Genomic DNA, 17,836 nt, shown 5'->3' with positions numbered 1-17,836 from the left:
TTCATGAATCCAAATAGGGGGCATATCATGATGGTAGAAGGGGAATGTTGACCACTGCCCAATCTATCGTCAGCCTATAGAAAGTCAATAGACAGGCAATGGCAAATATATGTTTCCTTTCTATGGCAGGTTGTCTATAGACTGTTGGTGCCAATCTCCCATTGACGGGCCAAAGAAAGGATACAAGGTAGTCCAAAGGATGTCTATAGACTTGAAACAGACAGGCTATATATTCAGTAGTCCAAAGGAAGTCTATTCAAGAAATAGAACGTCCAAAGGATGTCAATAGGCTGGCTAAACTTATTTTTGTAAGGGACAGACTATTGGCTGCTCCCAACTTGAAGACATTTTCTTCGGTATGCGTCCCACTTGTTCGCGGGATACAACAACAACTTTATTTCAGGATGATAGGTGGGGAGTTTCATCGCCGGGCGCGATACTCTACCGCATTGCTGGAGGTGAAGTGGGGACTGAAGTAATGGGTCCCGTTACAATTTCACGGGATACCTCCGCATTGTTCCATTCAATTTAGTTTCCTTTCGGATGGGAGAGAGTAAAAAGCGAGAAGGCTGTGCTGTTAGTGAATGACAAAGGTCCGCAAATAACCAGTGGCCTCCTCTCTTTAGCTGAAAAAAAGAAGACGCAAGAAACAAACAAACAAAGAAGGAGAGAACACTTATTGCCTGCTCCGTATGTTCGAGTCAGGAGTTACAGAAACAGAGGTGGTAAGGACACGCTGCGAGCTTCGAACTCCCTTCGAAGAATCATCTTTCGAACAAACGGCGTCGCTCAAACGCCTTCGATCAAACTGCGTTCGACCAAACGGCGTTCGATCAAATGCTGTTATGCTGTTTACGTTGTTTCTTACTCATGTTTGTACGTTATCAATTACTTTTCTTCAAATAACAGCTTAGGATTTCGGAATATCCAGTTATAATGTGATGAGGAGGATGCGATGGACTGTGGACTGTCAAAAACAAGCCTAAACTAACCAAACCTCTGAAAACTAACCTAGGACCCGGTTCTAAACTAGGTTCCCACTGGGGACGATTTCGCCGTATCCCGGAAATTACAGGAGCGCCGTTGTGAACAGCTGAGGAAACGGATCATAGCCGACCAAGCTCTATCACATTATTTATTTAAGTTGGGAGACGGGATTCTTTAAATTATCATTGATGCTAACGCATAGTAAAACCATTGAACAAGGAACATAAATGCACCCGCTGCGCCGCTTGCATTGTGCCGATTACATCTGTTCTTTCTGTTCCTCTCTCGCAAATTTTGCTGAGTACTGACAACGCGGTAAGATTAGGAAGCGATTCTCCATCAGCAAATAAATCTTGACTATGACACGAGGTGATTCATCACTAGTGATTTTCCAAGGTCCTGCTGCCTTCTACTTATTTCTGGCAGATATGTTGGGAAAATGGTAGCCGCGTTCTGTTATAAAGAGGAGTGCTACAGAATACTGAGCGCAATGACCTTCTGTATTCGTACCAACGAAAGTAAACGCATATGCCCACTATCCTGAGGCTCTGACTTCACGCTCGCTGAACGTGGGTATGGTCGGACTTATTCACAATACGATTATACTGTGATGTCCAATGAGGTGGTGTCACGAGATTGGAAGGATTTTGAAAAGCTCATACTTTAGAAACGATTCAAGTGTGCCGCTTGGATAGACGCCATGAACTGTAAGAACTTTCGCGATCGTCACGCTAGCCCCCCCCTCCCCCCATATGTTATTTTCTCCTCGGATTTGCACTATTTGCGTGGGTCGGCTAGTGGCAGTTAGGGGGGCTCGGGCCCCCCGTAGCCTCCCCGTAGCTACGCCACTGACCGGAATACTAGTATTTTCATATATAGTTCTTTTTTTGTTGTTGGTGGTGGCCAGACACTGATGTTGATGTACAGTATTTTCAGCAGAAGCGGAGTTGTAAGGGCAATGAAACAACTGAATAAGTGGGTGTAGAGCTTTTATAACCCATAAACATCGGCACAGAAAAAGATGTAAGGACAACTGTAAAACCTGTGTCTCACCGACAGTAGAGAAATACAAGCATCCAGCGAACGATATGGCTAGCGAACTAATGCAGCGAACTATATCCATTTAATGTTGTTCGTTGAATGGAATGTAGATGTAATTATTCATTAATACGTGAAAAAAAAACGAAAAAAAAAAAGAACCCTATGTCTCCTAATTTCAACAAATCCGCAAAGCGAACGATAACACTCGGTCGGCTGTGATGTGCTTCATCGACTATTTAGGTTTGCATCTATATTTCAGGGGCTTTTAGTGCACAATTATCCGCACTTTACCCACCACGCACTTTCTTTTCGTAGTAAACAAGTTGTACATTATTGTTTTTCATCTTCGCTGGCTAGTCTATTTGCGAGCACGAAATGCTATGCATTCCAGTTATTTGATTTCTAATACAATAGCCACAAAACTTATAAACTTCATAATCAACACCATCCCATTCAGTGGTCATTCACTAGAGTGCTCACCCCGTGTCTCTTTGGCCTTTCCGTTTTCAGCCTTCTGATTTTCGGCTTTCTGATAGTTCGACGTTATGATTTTCGGCCTTTTATAGGCTCAATACTTACACTCAGTCAGTCTAAATAAATGCATTGCATTTAGCAACAGCTATTCAAAAAAAAAAGAAAAAGAAATAAAAAAGGAGAAGGAAGCTCCTAAAACTCTTTGAACTCCGTCTTTATGTACGCGAGGAGGTCTCGGAGCACGAATTCCGTCTCATAATGCGCTGATTATTACCCGGAAACTTCAGTACTCCTTGGTTTTCGCAGGGTACTTCACATTACACCAGACCTTTCGTTCAGCTGGTTCAGCGTAGAGTCACTAGTTCAGTGGCGAATCCCCAGTGACCCGGAGCTTTTCCTGATCTTCCTCAGAAGGCTTTCCTTTGTTTGCGGTGCAAAGAACGACGGGTACAGGTTTTGGGTCATCCAACGCGGAACCAGCAAGAAGTGTCGAAAGATGGAAAATCCAGGGAACCGGTATCGAAAAATTGGCCGTATCTCAAATAACGTGATCGAAGTCCCCGTTGAAAAATAAACAACATGAACATGAAAATGCAAACACCGAACTTTTACTAATCTAATAATCAACTACCTAATGTGTTGTTCCGTCGCGTCCGCCCCGCTAAGCCTAAGCAGCCAAAAATGTGGCTCTCGTTCGCTAAAATGACTTGGACAGACATCGAAATTTCATGCATGATGTAAAACCCCGAAAAACTAGGGAACACGAAGGGACAGACACAAACACGAAGTCTCAAAAACAGCTGTTCGTGTCTGTCCCTTCGCGTCCCCTAGTCTCAGGGTTTTACATCATGCATCATCTTCACCAGCTCGCTTGCTTCCTAGCCATTTTTTCATCGAAAGTTGTTGAGTTTGTGTGGTAAATAGTGATGTCGGACTTTTAAACACGGCATATCATCGTACCAAGCAATCGAGCATTGTCGTTGGTTTTCCTTCTTTCGCGAACGTGAATTTGGGTTCCGGAAAAGACTGTTGCCCATTGCCTGGGCGGAAATAATTGTGCAGCGGTCGCTTGATCGATTTTTCTTATTGGTTCACGTGGAGCGTTGACGAAAAAATATAATAAGATAAAAATGAAAATAAATCTATCAATAAAAGAAAGAAAGAGAAGAACAAAGAAACCTGCAGTTCTAAATGCAGTTATCCTGAGGAACATTTATTTGTGTGTAATCCTCTTGATCGCTGTTTCAACATTACGAACATTACAGGGCAATGAAAGATGGAAGTCACTGAAAAGGTTAGCCAGCTGTAGGGGTCGAACCCACATCTTCTTCACCCACTCCTACAGCTGGCTAACCTTTTCAGTGACTTCCATCTTTCATCGTTAATTTCATAGGCAAATTGAGGCTTTGTGTGTGTTTGTCCTTACTATGTTGTTCCAGCCTCAGAGCATCAGTTCTCTCATATTACAGGGCAGTCATGTTGAACGTTACTGGAATATTTGTAAAGTCGGCCTTCCACTAATCGTAAATACGGCAGATTCTCGTTAGCCTTATGAGACAGTTGTCTGAGTAAACACAAACCCGGCAGAATCGGGCAAATTGACGTTTCATGTGAAGCTAATAAACTCATCTCAATTCTCTATACGCGCACCGAAAAAAGAAGACGGTTGTTGGCCTGTGGTTGTTGGCGACAATGCCGGCTCAGACGATAATCCCTTTACGAGCAGCTAAGTAAGCTTTTGTTCTGGTCTCCAAGGTCATGCCCTAAGTCAGCGGTCCAGGAAAGTAATGAGGAGAGAGGAGCCAGCAGTGCCGTCCAGTGCGCACGCGCACGCTTGCTCGGCGGAAGGATACGGTCCGCGCGGTTTTGCTGCCTCGTCAGAACGATGCCGTTCACTGGACTTTTAGTTGGTGATTTTGCGTACTCACATTTCATGCTTTTTTATAAAAACGATCTATCAATTCCTGAAACATATCAGGAGAAAGTAAATGGAACGTTTTTTTTTTTTTTTTGAAATGGCTATAGAAGTTTAATAAAAACCTGTCCAAAGAGTCAGGGGAAAAATTGTGTATTTTTTTCATGTTCATGACGTCGCCGTAAAATACATACGACATGTATGAGAAACCTAATAACATTATTCTGTTCATCCCGTCTTCCTCTTTATTGTGAAATCACCCGCGTCAAAATCTGCGCGATAGTTACCGAGAAAAAGCATAAGATATGTTCCATAGGAAATACATTGGGACGGAGAGCTGGTATGCCCTCTTAAGGCAGAACTTTGGCGTTTTGGAGAGAAGGTCTGTGAGGTGCGACGACAGATGCACTGCAGGATTGACGGAGAGAGTTGATGAATGGACGTGCTCTTCACGGCGTTTCACAGCAGGTTTGCGAACCGAGCGACGGAGGACTGACCGAAGAGAAGCGAATTCTTCTTCTTGACAACGTTGCCAATCGGAAAATTCTTGGGTATGCCAAAAGTGTGAGCATCATACCGACGGGAAATTGAAGTTTTTATATTTGACCTTACACTGCTGGCAATATGGTGCTTCAAGTAAAAAACCCCTTCTGCCAAGAAGGAGTTGCCATTCTAAGTTGGTGAAAAATAGTTTGATACATTCCTTGATAACCAGTGCCCTGACCAAGTCTTACTCCAAATCGTGTTCAGTGCTGTCAAGCTACAGACCGCCAAGTTACAAAGAGCAGGCTATGAGATTAAGCTAATCCAGCACAATTTACTTGCACAGTTTGAAGTTCGCCCGAAATGTTTAATGGAAGAAAAAGAGAGAAAAAATGTAGTAGTTCCGTACTACCACAAGATATCACATAATTTGAAGGCTATGTCGAAGGAGATGGGGGTCCATCTCCTCTCTAGGAACAACTTCAGGTTAGATCGTTTAACGCCTTTGGTCAACCGCTATGGTCCCAGACGGCGGTGCTGGCGTGGGGACGAGACAGGCGAAAACGTCTTTTGAGAGAAGCATTGGCCATACAGAGTGTGGACAATTGTATTAGTGTGTCGTCTGTATCTATCCACCCGGCCTTCAAGCGGCTCCTGTGACCTTCCTTCAACTCACTTTGTCCTCAATTCCATATTCCCCATCTCTCTGTCTTCCCACGCACCATCTACATGTTCATGAAGTTCGTTATTATATATTAAACGTCTTGCTGGTTTTGAGCCCTCGTGTTAGTGTTTGTTTACGTGTCTTGATCGCTCAGGCTTGCCTATCATGGCAATATGGAGCCTTTGTGTCAAGTTTCAGCCAATATGGGAAAATCCTGGCAATGCTTCGCCTTTGTGGGTCAATATTCTGTGCTTCCTGAGGACGTTCGTGGGACCTTGGTTGCCTGCTGAGAACACGCGCAATACATGTAACAACTTTTTCAGTACAGCCTGGTTGCTCAATATATTTAAGAGAAATACTAAGAAGCTGAGGCTGAATATAAAAAAAATGAGAGGCTCAGCGAAACTGAAGTTCGAAAATGATCAGGAGAACCATCCACTACCGCCAGACCGCGGTCGAACAAGTTTGAATCTCGATGGGTGGATGCCACATCCCAGACTGCCCCACCACCGCCACACCAACGCAACTGCCTCAACTAGCCTTGGCTACGATCCTCGACTGAAGCACACTGTGACAAAATCTGTAGCCAACGGAAGCTCCGGAGCAAGCGTTGCCAATTGGTTTCGAAATTGCGCCTGCTTTCACCAGCTAAAAATACGCTACGTTCCCTCGACTGATTCGGTATGCCTTCCTGCGGCCACCCACAGAGAAATTAGAGCTCCGTCCAGCTCCTTCCTCAGTTCCTCTTTTGGTCTTCCTCCCCGCCTTTGCTTCTAACCTCTATCTGTATGGTTTAGCTGGCCTTCAAGAAAGCCACCTTTGCCGTTATGTGCAGTGATTGTTACTGAAAAGAACATTGTGTGAGCATCATCATCGTCGTCATCACTGCCTCTGACATTTCATCACTTTCACCGTGGCGTTCATAAAAGCGATGAACTAGGCCACTAGACTTCATAGGCCAGAATCGACGCATCGACATGTACTAGCTCTTTAATTCGACCCTTTACGAACCTAAAGTCTTAATGCTATCTTCTATAACGTCTAACTTGAATAAAAGTCGGCTATGGTAGCACGCCTGCTGTTCACACCTTTATTCATCGATATATGACCTGGCCAAATGAAGATATCATCTGGACCACCACTGTGTCATCACGCGACCAGCTGGGCGACACCGTCATTAATTTTTTGTGTGCCTGACATGGCGCGGTCGACAGGAGTTCCACTCTATTACAGGGCAAGATGGTTCCATATTCAGTCGGTTCCGATTCCCTGCGGCATCTATTTTGTACAGTTCAGTACTCACTGTTGTGTTCACCTCCTTTTCGGAGCAGAATAGAATTTTCGCGCGCTTGTCTTGTTCCTTATCTTGTATATTTTTCTCCTCGCCGCGGAACACCATCTAAGGCTGATTAGCAATATATGCGAGTTTAACGTGACGAATTTACGTCATTTTATGGCTTCGATCACGGATGATTGTGTTAACAAGAAGTTAGTTTTCATTTTCTACATTAATCTTACGCAAGTTCGGTGGAACGCTTTGCCACTGAAGTCTCTCAGGAAAATCAGTCGCTCTACCAAGACAAGCTCGTACTACCTATTACCGAGCTAATGCCTTTCATAAAACGCCTGCTGTTCCATACCTTTATCCATCACTATCAATCTTGGTCAAATGTTGATATAATCTGGACTGCCGCTTTTGTCATTACCGGCCGTCAGCGACTAGCCAGTCTTCCATTTTTTGTCCCTCGAAGTTCCCCGCTTATTGTATTCCTTACTGTTTTCATTCATTGGTGATTAAATATTGGTAACGATTTCCGTTCCTGCAGGATGTATTTCGGTTGTTTTTGTGCCTCAGCTCTTTCGGTGTCGGGCTCCGTTCTCGTTTCTGTTCCCGATTTTGGTAGGACGAATGAAAATACATTTTTGTTTCTGTTTCGGTTTCTGGTGTTAGTAACGAAACCATTATCGTTTCTGTTTCTATTTTTGTTTCCGATGAAATTCAGGTAGATACCGTTCATAGTTTCAGCATCTGTTTCCCGTCACAATCCCTGGTTGCGTGGCACGAAACAGAAAAACGTTCGAAGGTTCATGATTCATATAGCCGCGGAGATGCATTTTGTACTCAAATAGCGCACAATACACGACGGGAAAGTCATTGGCTATCCAAGTGAGTTTGGACAACGTCGCATGTCTTCATGTACAGTTCTACGTATGTCACATGTATGTTTATTTTTGCAAAGGAAAAAACAAAGAGAATTCGCGTGCCGATGCTTTCATTTCAACGACTCAGCTGAACTGACGATGGGTCTAAAGTTGAATAACTCTCATACGATTCACGTTATTGGACCGCGATTTGGATTCAGACACAGGCGTTCATCTATGTGTACGTCCATGGTGCGATCTGTTTAATGAACGCAACAACACAGCGCAGCAACCATCGACGACACAACATAGGCGCTGAGTAACAGCTGAAGTTTATGCTGTGCACCGCAGGAAAATAAAAGGGTAATGGGAGGGAACAAGGGAATACGGGGCACATTGGCTACACAGGAGAAGCCTCTAGATAGGCAATCTCCCGTAGTTGAAGCTCAATGCAAAGTGCACTGACAGCTTTCTTTTCTGTCACGCGAGAGATTCGAATATCGCTCTAGTGCACTGATCTCTCTGTCTGGCGAAAACCCGAGTGCTCCCTAATATAGGTCAGTAGCCAGATGCTCCTGAGTGGAGCGCCAAATTGTTTTCTGTCCCTGATTTTAGAGATGTAGCATGTTACATAAGCCTATCATTAAGGTACCTCCCCGTCTGGCTTCCGCACGAATTGTCACAGGTCACCGGAATGTCATAATGGACAAAGTCGCTCTACTTTCCGTGGTAAACAATAATCGTTTCTCCTTTTTTTCCCTACAGCTGTGCTTCTTGAAGAAATGTGAAAAGAAATACAGCGAGATAAAAGCGCTGTCCCGTCGTAACTGGAACCTACCAGACAGCCATTACGACGAAATGGATGCCTGTGCTAAATATCCATGACATGACGTTCATCTGCTCCAGATTACCTGGTCGTGTCGTGCTTGGTACTTCGATTCGACTAAGTGGCTGCTGCCGCTGTCTTGTGTTCAATATTGCTGTTCAATATGTCACTCTATAACAGATTGATGCTCATTTGCCACTTGTGCGATAATTGTTCAAACTGTGCTACAAGAGCTATAACGTGAGGTTGCGTAAAGTTGGAGGCAACTCAAAACGCGGCTGATTCTTGGATGGTTATCCTACATTACGCGCTCTGAGTGCCGTCAAACTACTTTGCAAGTGTAGGTTATCCGGATGGTTTTAAATTTGGTTTGCGAATGTCAAGGCGAACGACAGGACAGAGATAACCATGACACATTACGCGTTTTAAATACGCAATAACACTTGTCACTTGTACACCTGGTTCGGTTGGGTTAGGTTAAAGGGAGACTCCGCAAGGATTTTTTTTTTTGTAAAGGTGAGCATCACACCGAACACGGAGCACTTCTCGATGCCGAATACAACAAACTAATGCTTTTTGCGCTGGTAGTTAATTCGTAAATGATGACAATGACAATGACAATGATGATGACCGAAATGCGAAGAGCAAAAGAAAAAAAACAAAAGTTCCGTACTAGGGTGTTTCGTCCGGAGCAGGATACTATGACGTCACCCACCAGCATTATCGTCCGCTTGGAAACCTGTGTTCTCGTCGGATGACGTCAGCAGTAAGGTGGACTAGTGTTAGTGGTCTATGCGAAGCATTGCAGGCGTGTACCCCTCGATTCAAGCCGGGCACGTGATCTTTGACAAAATGCGATTGCCGCACACAAAGCGTTTTTTTTTTTCGAACTACGACGACCTCAGTATTCCAGTGTGTGGCTATTTTCAGTGTAGAAGTTTTTTTGTTTTTTTTTTCAAAGCAGCTTGCTTGTGCAGCTCACAAAGCAGTTATTTCATGTGACCGTGTCAGCGGACTCAACGTGCTAGATCGCAGTTTTAATAGTGGAATAGTTTTGCGCCCTGATAACAGGTACCCTTCACAAACTTATTGAGTGGTTCATTGCACTTTTGCACTTTTTTTTTTCTTCCCCTGAGCTTTTTGCTTCGTCATGGAGGACAAAAAGTGTAAGTGTCCCACTTTCCTACGTCCATGCATAGATTATGAACCGTGCACTTATTTATTGAGACTATTTGTGTCAGAGAGTCGAACCCAATCTGAAACGAACACTGTTACTAACAGTCACTCACCCTGACGGGTGGACATCACGTTCCACGTGACCTTCCGACGCCACTCGCTCAAACGTCGCCCACCTACGCATTGCTGATGAAGGCCCAATAAGGCCGAAACAGCTATCCAATGCTGGTGTGGCGACGTTTGGGACTTATAAACATATGTTCAACGTGCAGCCAAAGAGTGTATGCTATTTTTCCTCATTTGATACTTTACTGGCTTCGCACTGGGCTTTCAGAGGTGAGTCACTCACCCTGACGGGAGGACATCACGTTCCACGTGACCTTCCGACGCCACTCGCTCAAACGTCACCCACCTACGCATTGCTGATGAAGGCCCAATAAGGCCGAAACAGCTGTCCAATGCTGGTGTGGCGACGTTTGGGACTTATAAACATATGTTCAACGTGCAGCCAATGAGCGTACGCTATTTTTCCTCATTTAATACTTTACTGGCTTCGCACTGGGCTTTCAGAGGTGAGTCACTCACCCTGACGGGAGGACATCACGTTCCACGTGACCTTCCGACGCCACTCGCTCAAACGTCGCCCACCTACGCATTGCTGATGAAGGCCCAATAAGGCCGAAACAGCTGTCCAATGCTGGTGTGGCGACGTTTGGGACTTATAAACATATGTTCAACGTGCAGCCAAAGAGCGTATGATATTTTTCCTCAACTGTTACTAACCGTTATTTTTGGCCGAGCCGGAACTGCACCAAACCGCAACCGTCAACGCCGTTTTGGAGCTGAACTAGAACTCAACAGTTGCGCGGTTGCGCAACTTTGAAGGTTGCGCGTGAACATAAAAACACATTTTTCTTTTTCTTTTGATTAATTACTGCAGTGACCCACTTCTTTGCGGGGCTCTCTGCCCTGGTCAAGGTGAAACACGGCGCATGCAAGAAAGAATACATACTCTTGAGCTAATGGCTCAGACGCTGTCACGTGACGATTAGTTCGGCGGAAATCTGGCGATTCAGTCGCGCGCGATCGAGACAGATGTGGAACCATCTAGTAGCGAGAGTACTATCCATCGCTCAGCACACCTCTAATTCTAGTTCACTATATCAGAAGTGTGTTTATCTGAGCGCCCTATAGCTTCACAGAGAAGCTCGCTTTGTAATAAATATATGCAGTTCTGGAACGAGATATTTCCGATATACCACATCCTTTGTTGTGATTTCGTTGCTGAGTCAGGAGGACAGGCGACAAGCCGAGGACAAACGGCAGAGGACAATGAGAATGTGCGCGTGTGTGCACTGCCGCGCATTTTAGTATTTCAGATCTGCCGCTCAACGTAAGCAACTACGAAGGAAGTCCACCCTGTAAGCAATGTTTCAAGCTTAGCTGTGTAAACCTGGTGTAGTATTTGGTGCAATTGCCTTGCAATAAAGCTTCGATATCAATCAGAGTTGATGATGGCTGATTATCACCTTGACTGTTTGGTAGCGCTAGCAAATCAGCAAGTGAGCTGAGGTCAATGCAACCGGCACGTCCCGTGGCGATAATGAAAGGGCGCAGACTAGATGGTTCATACTGACCACCTGAGCAGACAACGAGGCGCAAATAACAGATGAGTTCTCAGACAAGGAACAAAATTTTAATGGTACCCAAGGCTTAGTCTCCGGGGAGAAGGAATGTGCAGAAAGGATGGGTTGCTGATTCAATAGCCACGTGTAGCTGTCTTCGAAGATTCCCTAAGTAATCTACGCCGTAAGTCATTTTCTTGGTTTTCTGGTTGTTTTCAATGGTATAAATCGGACGTGCAATAACTCGTACCTTTTTTGGCATGAATTTATACCCCCGCCTAAGGCATATACTGTCTATACCTTCATGGAAGTATACCTCTGGTGATATATAAATTATACCTCGACAAAGGTATATATAAATATATAGGAGTATACAAACTATACCTCCGTGAAGGTATACATGAACACCTTAGGGGTGCATAAACTATACCTTTGCAAAGGGATATATGAATACCCGAGGGTATATAAACGATATCTTTGCGAAGGTATATATGCACACCTTAGACGTGCATAAATTATACTCTTCGAGCGTGTGCATTATTCCCCTTGGGGCGTACAAAATGGTGCGTAACATGCTGTACGTAACATGGGGCGTTCCATGGTGTACATGTGATATGCTTGGGATGTGCCTTGACAACCACTTGTTGTTACGTGCATCAGCGTTGATATATGCTTGTGCAGTACCTTATTTTATACTGTTGCTTGAACACCAAAACGCACGCCCGAACCATGTATCATTGATCGATGGCAAGCACAAACTACAAAACGTATTTGGCAACTTGACAAGAATATTTATTTTGTTGTCATATAATGGTTTCCAAAGGTAATGAATTCCAAACATTTTACCCTTGGTTTTGTTTCGGAGAGCCCAGCAAGCGCTATCTCAATAAATGTTAATGTGTTAAGTGCCTTCATAGGGTAGATTATGTTAATAATCCAAAAGGTAGCAAAAAAGCAGAAACGGCTTGTGCTGCTCCGTCACATGCGCAGACCAGCTGCCTGTCAACATAGAGCTCGTAGCTGCGGTGTTTCTCCAGGATGACTGGATGAAGCGGTAGGACGTCGCTTTGAAGTTATTGTATTACACAGTATAGCACAAAGAAAGATATGGTAATGAAAGCAGGTGACATTGTGGGTCTCCATTGCTAAATAAAGTTTGAAATAAATAGCACACACCATAGTGAATAGTGTATCCATGCTATCTCCACAGCGCAGCGCAATTGTAGCAGCTGTGTCATCTGAAAGTCATAAAGCGAGCCGGCAATTGGTTTTACATTTACGACTTCAGCATAAATATTGTAAGTGCATATACCATGCTATGCGGTCAGAAAAAGAAAGAGTTCAAGTGTCCCAACACACGAATATGCTTGTGTTCGCTGCCGTGACATGAATGTGTGGGGTAAGATCAATTTGTTTGGCACAGAAAACAAAAGCGAAATATAGATAACGCAGCTGGTACTGGGTAGTGTTGAATGTTTCAGAAACTATGTTGTCAGTAGCTACCATGTCAAAACTCAGACGTACATCAGTATATGCGCTGTGCAAGCTAATAGAATACAGCCATGAAAGACGGTGGGCTAGTTGGTATAGGTAACTCATAATCACAAGCGCGCAAACACACGGACGAAGGCCAGAAGACAACACTAGCGCACTGTTCTAGTTGTTCGTCTGCGTGCCTTCGTCCGTGTGTGTTTGTGCGCTTCTGACTATGACTTTTTTGTGGATGTGCTACCGTGAGCATTACGAGCGTAAACACCGAGCGGAGGGTAAATGACTTCGTGCCCGCCATGCAGAAGGTCGCAAATACATAAAAGTAACATTAAAACACGACATCGCCGCTCTCGACCGATTTCTTGTTCAAATCGTGCACTGGGCGCCGCCACAAGTCGTGTGCGAGGCCGTTTACCACACACTTGGTGTTCCCTGAATGCTCACGGTAGTACTTATGCAAAACGAATTACGCTTACCTGTATACTGTACACTAGTGATATCCTCTTCACTTTCCTGTTCATTAATGAAGGCTGTTACGGTCGTCAACCCACTCGGGATTGGCATAACCAGTTTCCTCTCTGTATTTCGAACTCCAATAAGGCCTGAAATCAGAGAATACACATTGTTGTAACTGAGGAAAGAGCTCATTGAGGATCCCGTGACAAGGAATACTAACAACTACTATGGACTGTCAGGGACTTGATATGTTCTTGCCTTGCCTTTGCTGTAACCACCATTCTTTCCTTGTAGTGGTCCGTTTCCTCGGGCGCTGATGTTAGTAACCATTCCTGGTGTTGCTGTATGGTGGTGCCATTTTCACCTTCAATTCCAAGGTTGTCCATGTTCTGAAATAAAGTTATGTGCTTCGTGTGAATTAAAATCAGACTGGTGCGAAGGGATCGTATGTGATTTCAATTGGTAACAAGGGAGAACGTATTCAACGATCCTGGAAAGGTCAGCCAGAAGACTGCTTGTTATTTCTTTGAAAAGACGATAGACAAGCAACAGTGTCAGTCGGTGCAATGCAAATGGCAGCATACAAGTGGTACACTAAAAATTCTGGCCTGAAATTGCATCTACAGAATGTCCTGGTAACAACGTCAGAAAGGTGTAATAAAACGTACACTCGGCAAAGGCCCACGGTCCACGACATATAACCTTATTACGCTTTTGTCACATCCTGATATGGATTTATTCCGTCTTTTTAGCTTTATCCTCATGAAATATCACAACACAGCCCCGAAATTTGTCCAGTTCAGCTCGCTCGTTTATGCTACCAGATAGAATCTGCCGACGTCACTCCATTTTGCCACATGCAAGTCTGTGTTCACGACCCAGGTGGCAAGAAAAATATCGTTCTTATGTCTTCCTGCTGTCCTACGCGAGTCTAGTTTAGCGCGCCGTTGCTCTCCGTGCAACGAGAGGAGGCTCTTAACCACAGCCCAGACAACTTCAGGAGGAGATGGTGGGGGGAAAAATTACAATTCCGCAATTTCAGTAGAAGTGAATGATAACTGACGGCACAAATAGCTGTACCATACTTCATTGCATGTGGTTATTTATACAAGGTGCCCCGACTAATACTGCCCCAACAGGTTTAAAGGAGCACTAAAGTGACTTTTAGCAAGACATTGAATCTAAATTTGCCCTCCAAGAGGAATTTTATCAAGAGGAACCATGCATTCTTTATTGTTATTTCAGTGAGTACCGTAAGCGCTGCACAATCAAATTTACAAAAGCGCCCGGGGAACGCATCCCGCCGCCCCGTCCCACCCATGGGCCCACGCCGGGCTCGCCGGGTTTGCCGGTCCCACGTCCACGTTATTATGTGAAGTCTTCTGCTGTTCCCCAGTGAAAGAGCAGAGGGCATTGCGAAGGGGACGCCATTCAGAGGCACGCGCCCCCATTTAACCAGCGTACCTCGTTCTTCGCAGCTACTGATTTTATGCATTGCAGAACACTCCGAAGCAACACAACAAAAATGGGGGGTTACTTTAGCGAAGACAGGACGCTTTACGTGAACCAACACTGCAGGGCAGAGTAATATTACCAGTCGCCTGTCCCAATTTATCTGTAGATGCCATTTGCACAGATGAGTGAATTCACTATTTTACAGGCGCATGTGAAGGCTCCCTGGGTACCGCGACGATGTACGTTCTTGTATATCGCGCGCTTTCTTTGTCAGCAGGAAAAAACTCCAACCGGGGGCGTACATAGACGGAAACGGTCGCGATGGCGGTTTCTCAACACTCTCTACAACTTTCCAATCTACACGTTAGCTTTACAGTGAAAATTTTCAAAGTTTGCAAGTTAGTTATGCGCAATGAGAATATCAGGGGGTTCGGAAACACAACTTGCGTTTACACCCAGCTGTTTTCATTTACATGGAGCGCATTGTCTTTTTTTAAACCACTTGTGCGCGTTGGTTTGGACACCCTGTATATAACACGATGGGAATGAGAGGGTTTGTACACACACATATGCGGGATACTTAGCGCACAATCTTTAGTGCTGTCCCATCTTCTCCTTTTCTGCAGGGATTGGTCTTCTACTTATGCTTTTCGCGAATGTTCCTCACACCCTCCTCACTTGGATCGGGGCTTCGCTCTTTCATTTTTGAATTTTCGCCTCAGGTTCTCTTTCCACAATTGCTAAGATAAACAAAGTTTCGCGAGATAGCATAAGTAAAGTACGTAACTTCTACAGCAGTCAGAAGTATCCATCTGACAGCGTCCTATTAAATGTCTCCTCAGTAAGGAACAACAAACGTACCCCTCCAGTTCCAATAGTATCCATCAAGTGGGGGTACTTCAACAAAAGTAGATCAAGCGCCCTGTCGTGCGCATGGAGACGGAAACCTGAACAGAAAAAGGCGTTTTTTAATGTAAAAAGATACAAGCAAAAGAAATCCTAATGCTGATAGCATACGAGTAGCATACTTAGCAGCGGTGGCAGACTAAGCTGCCGTGGCTTACCATGCAATTTTGGCACACGCTTGAAGCAGCTCTGAAACGATGTGGCGTCTTGCTTTCCCATTTATGGGAGTACCCTTTGACAAGACACTTTCTTGGTTACCAAAGCCGGGAAGGACGAATTTTTTATAATCACCCGGGTCCTGCAGTGGCGTGTGCGCTGTCTCGAGGGAAGCTACAAGCCTGAAAAATGTCAACACTTGGTACTCAAAACAATAAAACTGCCGGAAGTAAGCTTTGTTCTGATACTTAGACAAAAGTTGCAACACTTTGCCATATAACCATGCAGTAATTGGTGCATAGGCTTCAGAAATAGTGCTTTACTGTCGGCCCGGGACCATCAGAGGTGCTGCGTCTTCAAAATCTTGCGTGCTGCTCTTCTGACGTGGCCTTCGAGTAATATGCTACAATGATGAAACCTCAAAACAATATAAACTAAACGAGCCACATTATGAAACGAATTCCAAAATTTACCGTGGTGGCGGTAGTGATCCGGGATTTGTTAGCAATCTTGATTTTTGCAGCTTTTGGTATCACTTCGTCCGGCTCAAGATCAATGAAATCTTGCAGATCCTGGTGAAACACCTGTGCAAAATGAGGCGGCATGTATAATGCAACAAGAAGAGCAGGAGTCATCCTGTTCACACTCTTGGTGTTTCTTTACAATATTTTCACTAAGCTACAGAGTAGACTGTGGAGAGACTAAAAGGAAAGCAAGGCGCACAGAAGCACAGCATTCTAGCCCGCCATACTCGTTACCATGAACCTGCATGCATGATGCAGAGGAGATGTTAGACAGAGGACGACGAAGCAGATGCCAGGTGGGAAAAAAACACACTGGACCCGTCGTCCTGTTACCTGCTTCGTCGTCCTCAGACTGAAATTAACGTTGCCCGTTACAAGCTTATACCAGTGTGAATGCATCATTTACCTGCCTCCAGGTAAGCTGGTCTTCCTACATGCTTTAACTTGCAGTACTGTCCTGCTGAAGGAGTCTCTACTTCACCATTTCTCATACTAGTCTTCATATATTTCTATTTCGTCACTGTTCTCTGGCTACAGCATACCCGTCCAGCGACATGTGCGGTCCGAAACATCTCAACGTGCCAAATACTGAATCAAAACTCCCGAAAAAGTCGCCACAGCGTACTAATAGGTAAACTTATCGTCATCAAGCCAGGACTTGCTTCTTATGTCAGTTATCAACCTTCTTCGCCGTGCCGTCGACGATTTTTGAAAGTCGCAGAGTTCGCAATTCCAGTGATAGGCGTCAGTGTGTGGAGTTGGTGGGTGGAAGGGGGAGGGGGCAAAACCGGAGCTTTGCGCCCCCCCTCCTGTTCTGACGTTCCTGACTGTGCCTGTGACTGTGCCGGTACCAAAGTATGCGAGTCCCTGTGTCTATTGAAGTTCAAGTTAACATGTGGAACTTTCACTAATTGTTTATTAGTTAATTATGAAACTCAACAAATTATGTTGTAACTTTACAACCTATGTTGTAATCTTCAGAGGTCAATACATATACCTGCACAAAATGCTATGCAAGAGCTTGGGCTTCTGTCAAGTCCCTTTTTCGCAATTTCGTTTTCGTATACATCAGTGAGGAAGGCTGGATATGTAGTCTCGAGGGCTGCGCACAAAGTTTCAAGCGTTATGCTTCCTTCAGTAAACATGCAAGGAGACACCACAAGCATTTCTTCACTGGCACTGAACAACAAGATTTTGCGGTCGTCCGTTTTTGCAAGACTACGCTGACAGCGATTATTCAGGCGACATTGAGGAAGAGATTCGGAATGAAAGACACTCTGACGAAGAACCAAGCATGTGGAACGCTGTTGATCAATTATCCTTTCTCCTGCTCAAGTGGAAAGAAGCCCGGCAAATTCCAGACTCCACAATCAGTGAGATATCGGAAGATTTGGTTGAATGGTTATTTAGATACAAAAATGAAATTTCGGAAGTCAGTGAAAACTCAATGTGGATCATTTATAGCAGGCGTGAAAGAGAGAACCACTGGAAACGAAGCTTGGGGTTTGTAGAACC

At 44.6% G+C, this 17,836-nt stretch overlaps 1 protein-coding gene and 1 long non-coding RNA gene across 3 annotated transcripts in view; both read left to right on the top strand.

The window, feature by feature from the left end:
• Positions 1 to 8,811, top strand: part of LOC135377116 (uncharacterized) — a 28,282-nt gene extending 19,471 nt beyond the window's left edge. For both annotated transcript variants that reach the window (XM_064609428.1, XM_064609427.1), the window contains one exon: positions 8,472 to 8,811. In XM_064609428.1, the coding sequence (XP_064465498.1) occupies positions 8,472 to 8,591 (120 nt within the window). In that variant the 3' untranslated portion in view covers positions 8,592 to 8,811. The remainder of the gene's footprint in view (positions 1 to 8,471) is intronic.
• Positions 8,812 to 16,620: 7,809 nt separating this feature from the next.
• On the top strand, positions 16,621 to 17,340 carry LOC135377115 (uncharacterized). The gene is made up of 2 exons (XR_010418042.1): positions 16,621 to 16,737; positions 16,859 to 17,340. It is a non-coding gene; the product is annotated as an uncharacterized LOC135377115 (long non-coding RNA).
• Positions 17,341 to 17,836: the final 496 nt, after the last annotated feature.

This window comes from Ornithodoros turicata, chromosome 1 (genome assembly GCF_037126465.1).
Source record: "Ornithodoros turicata isolate Travis chromosome 1, ASM3712646v1, whole genome shotgun sequence".
NCBI classification, from domain to species: domain Eukaryota; kingdom Metazoa; phylum Arthropoda; class Arachnida; order Ixodida; family Argasidae; genus Ornithodoros; species Ornithodoros turicata.
Note: the sequence above shows the minus strand (reverse complement) of the source record. Positions and strands in the feature narration are given on the sequence as shown.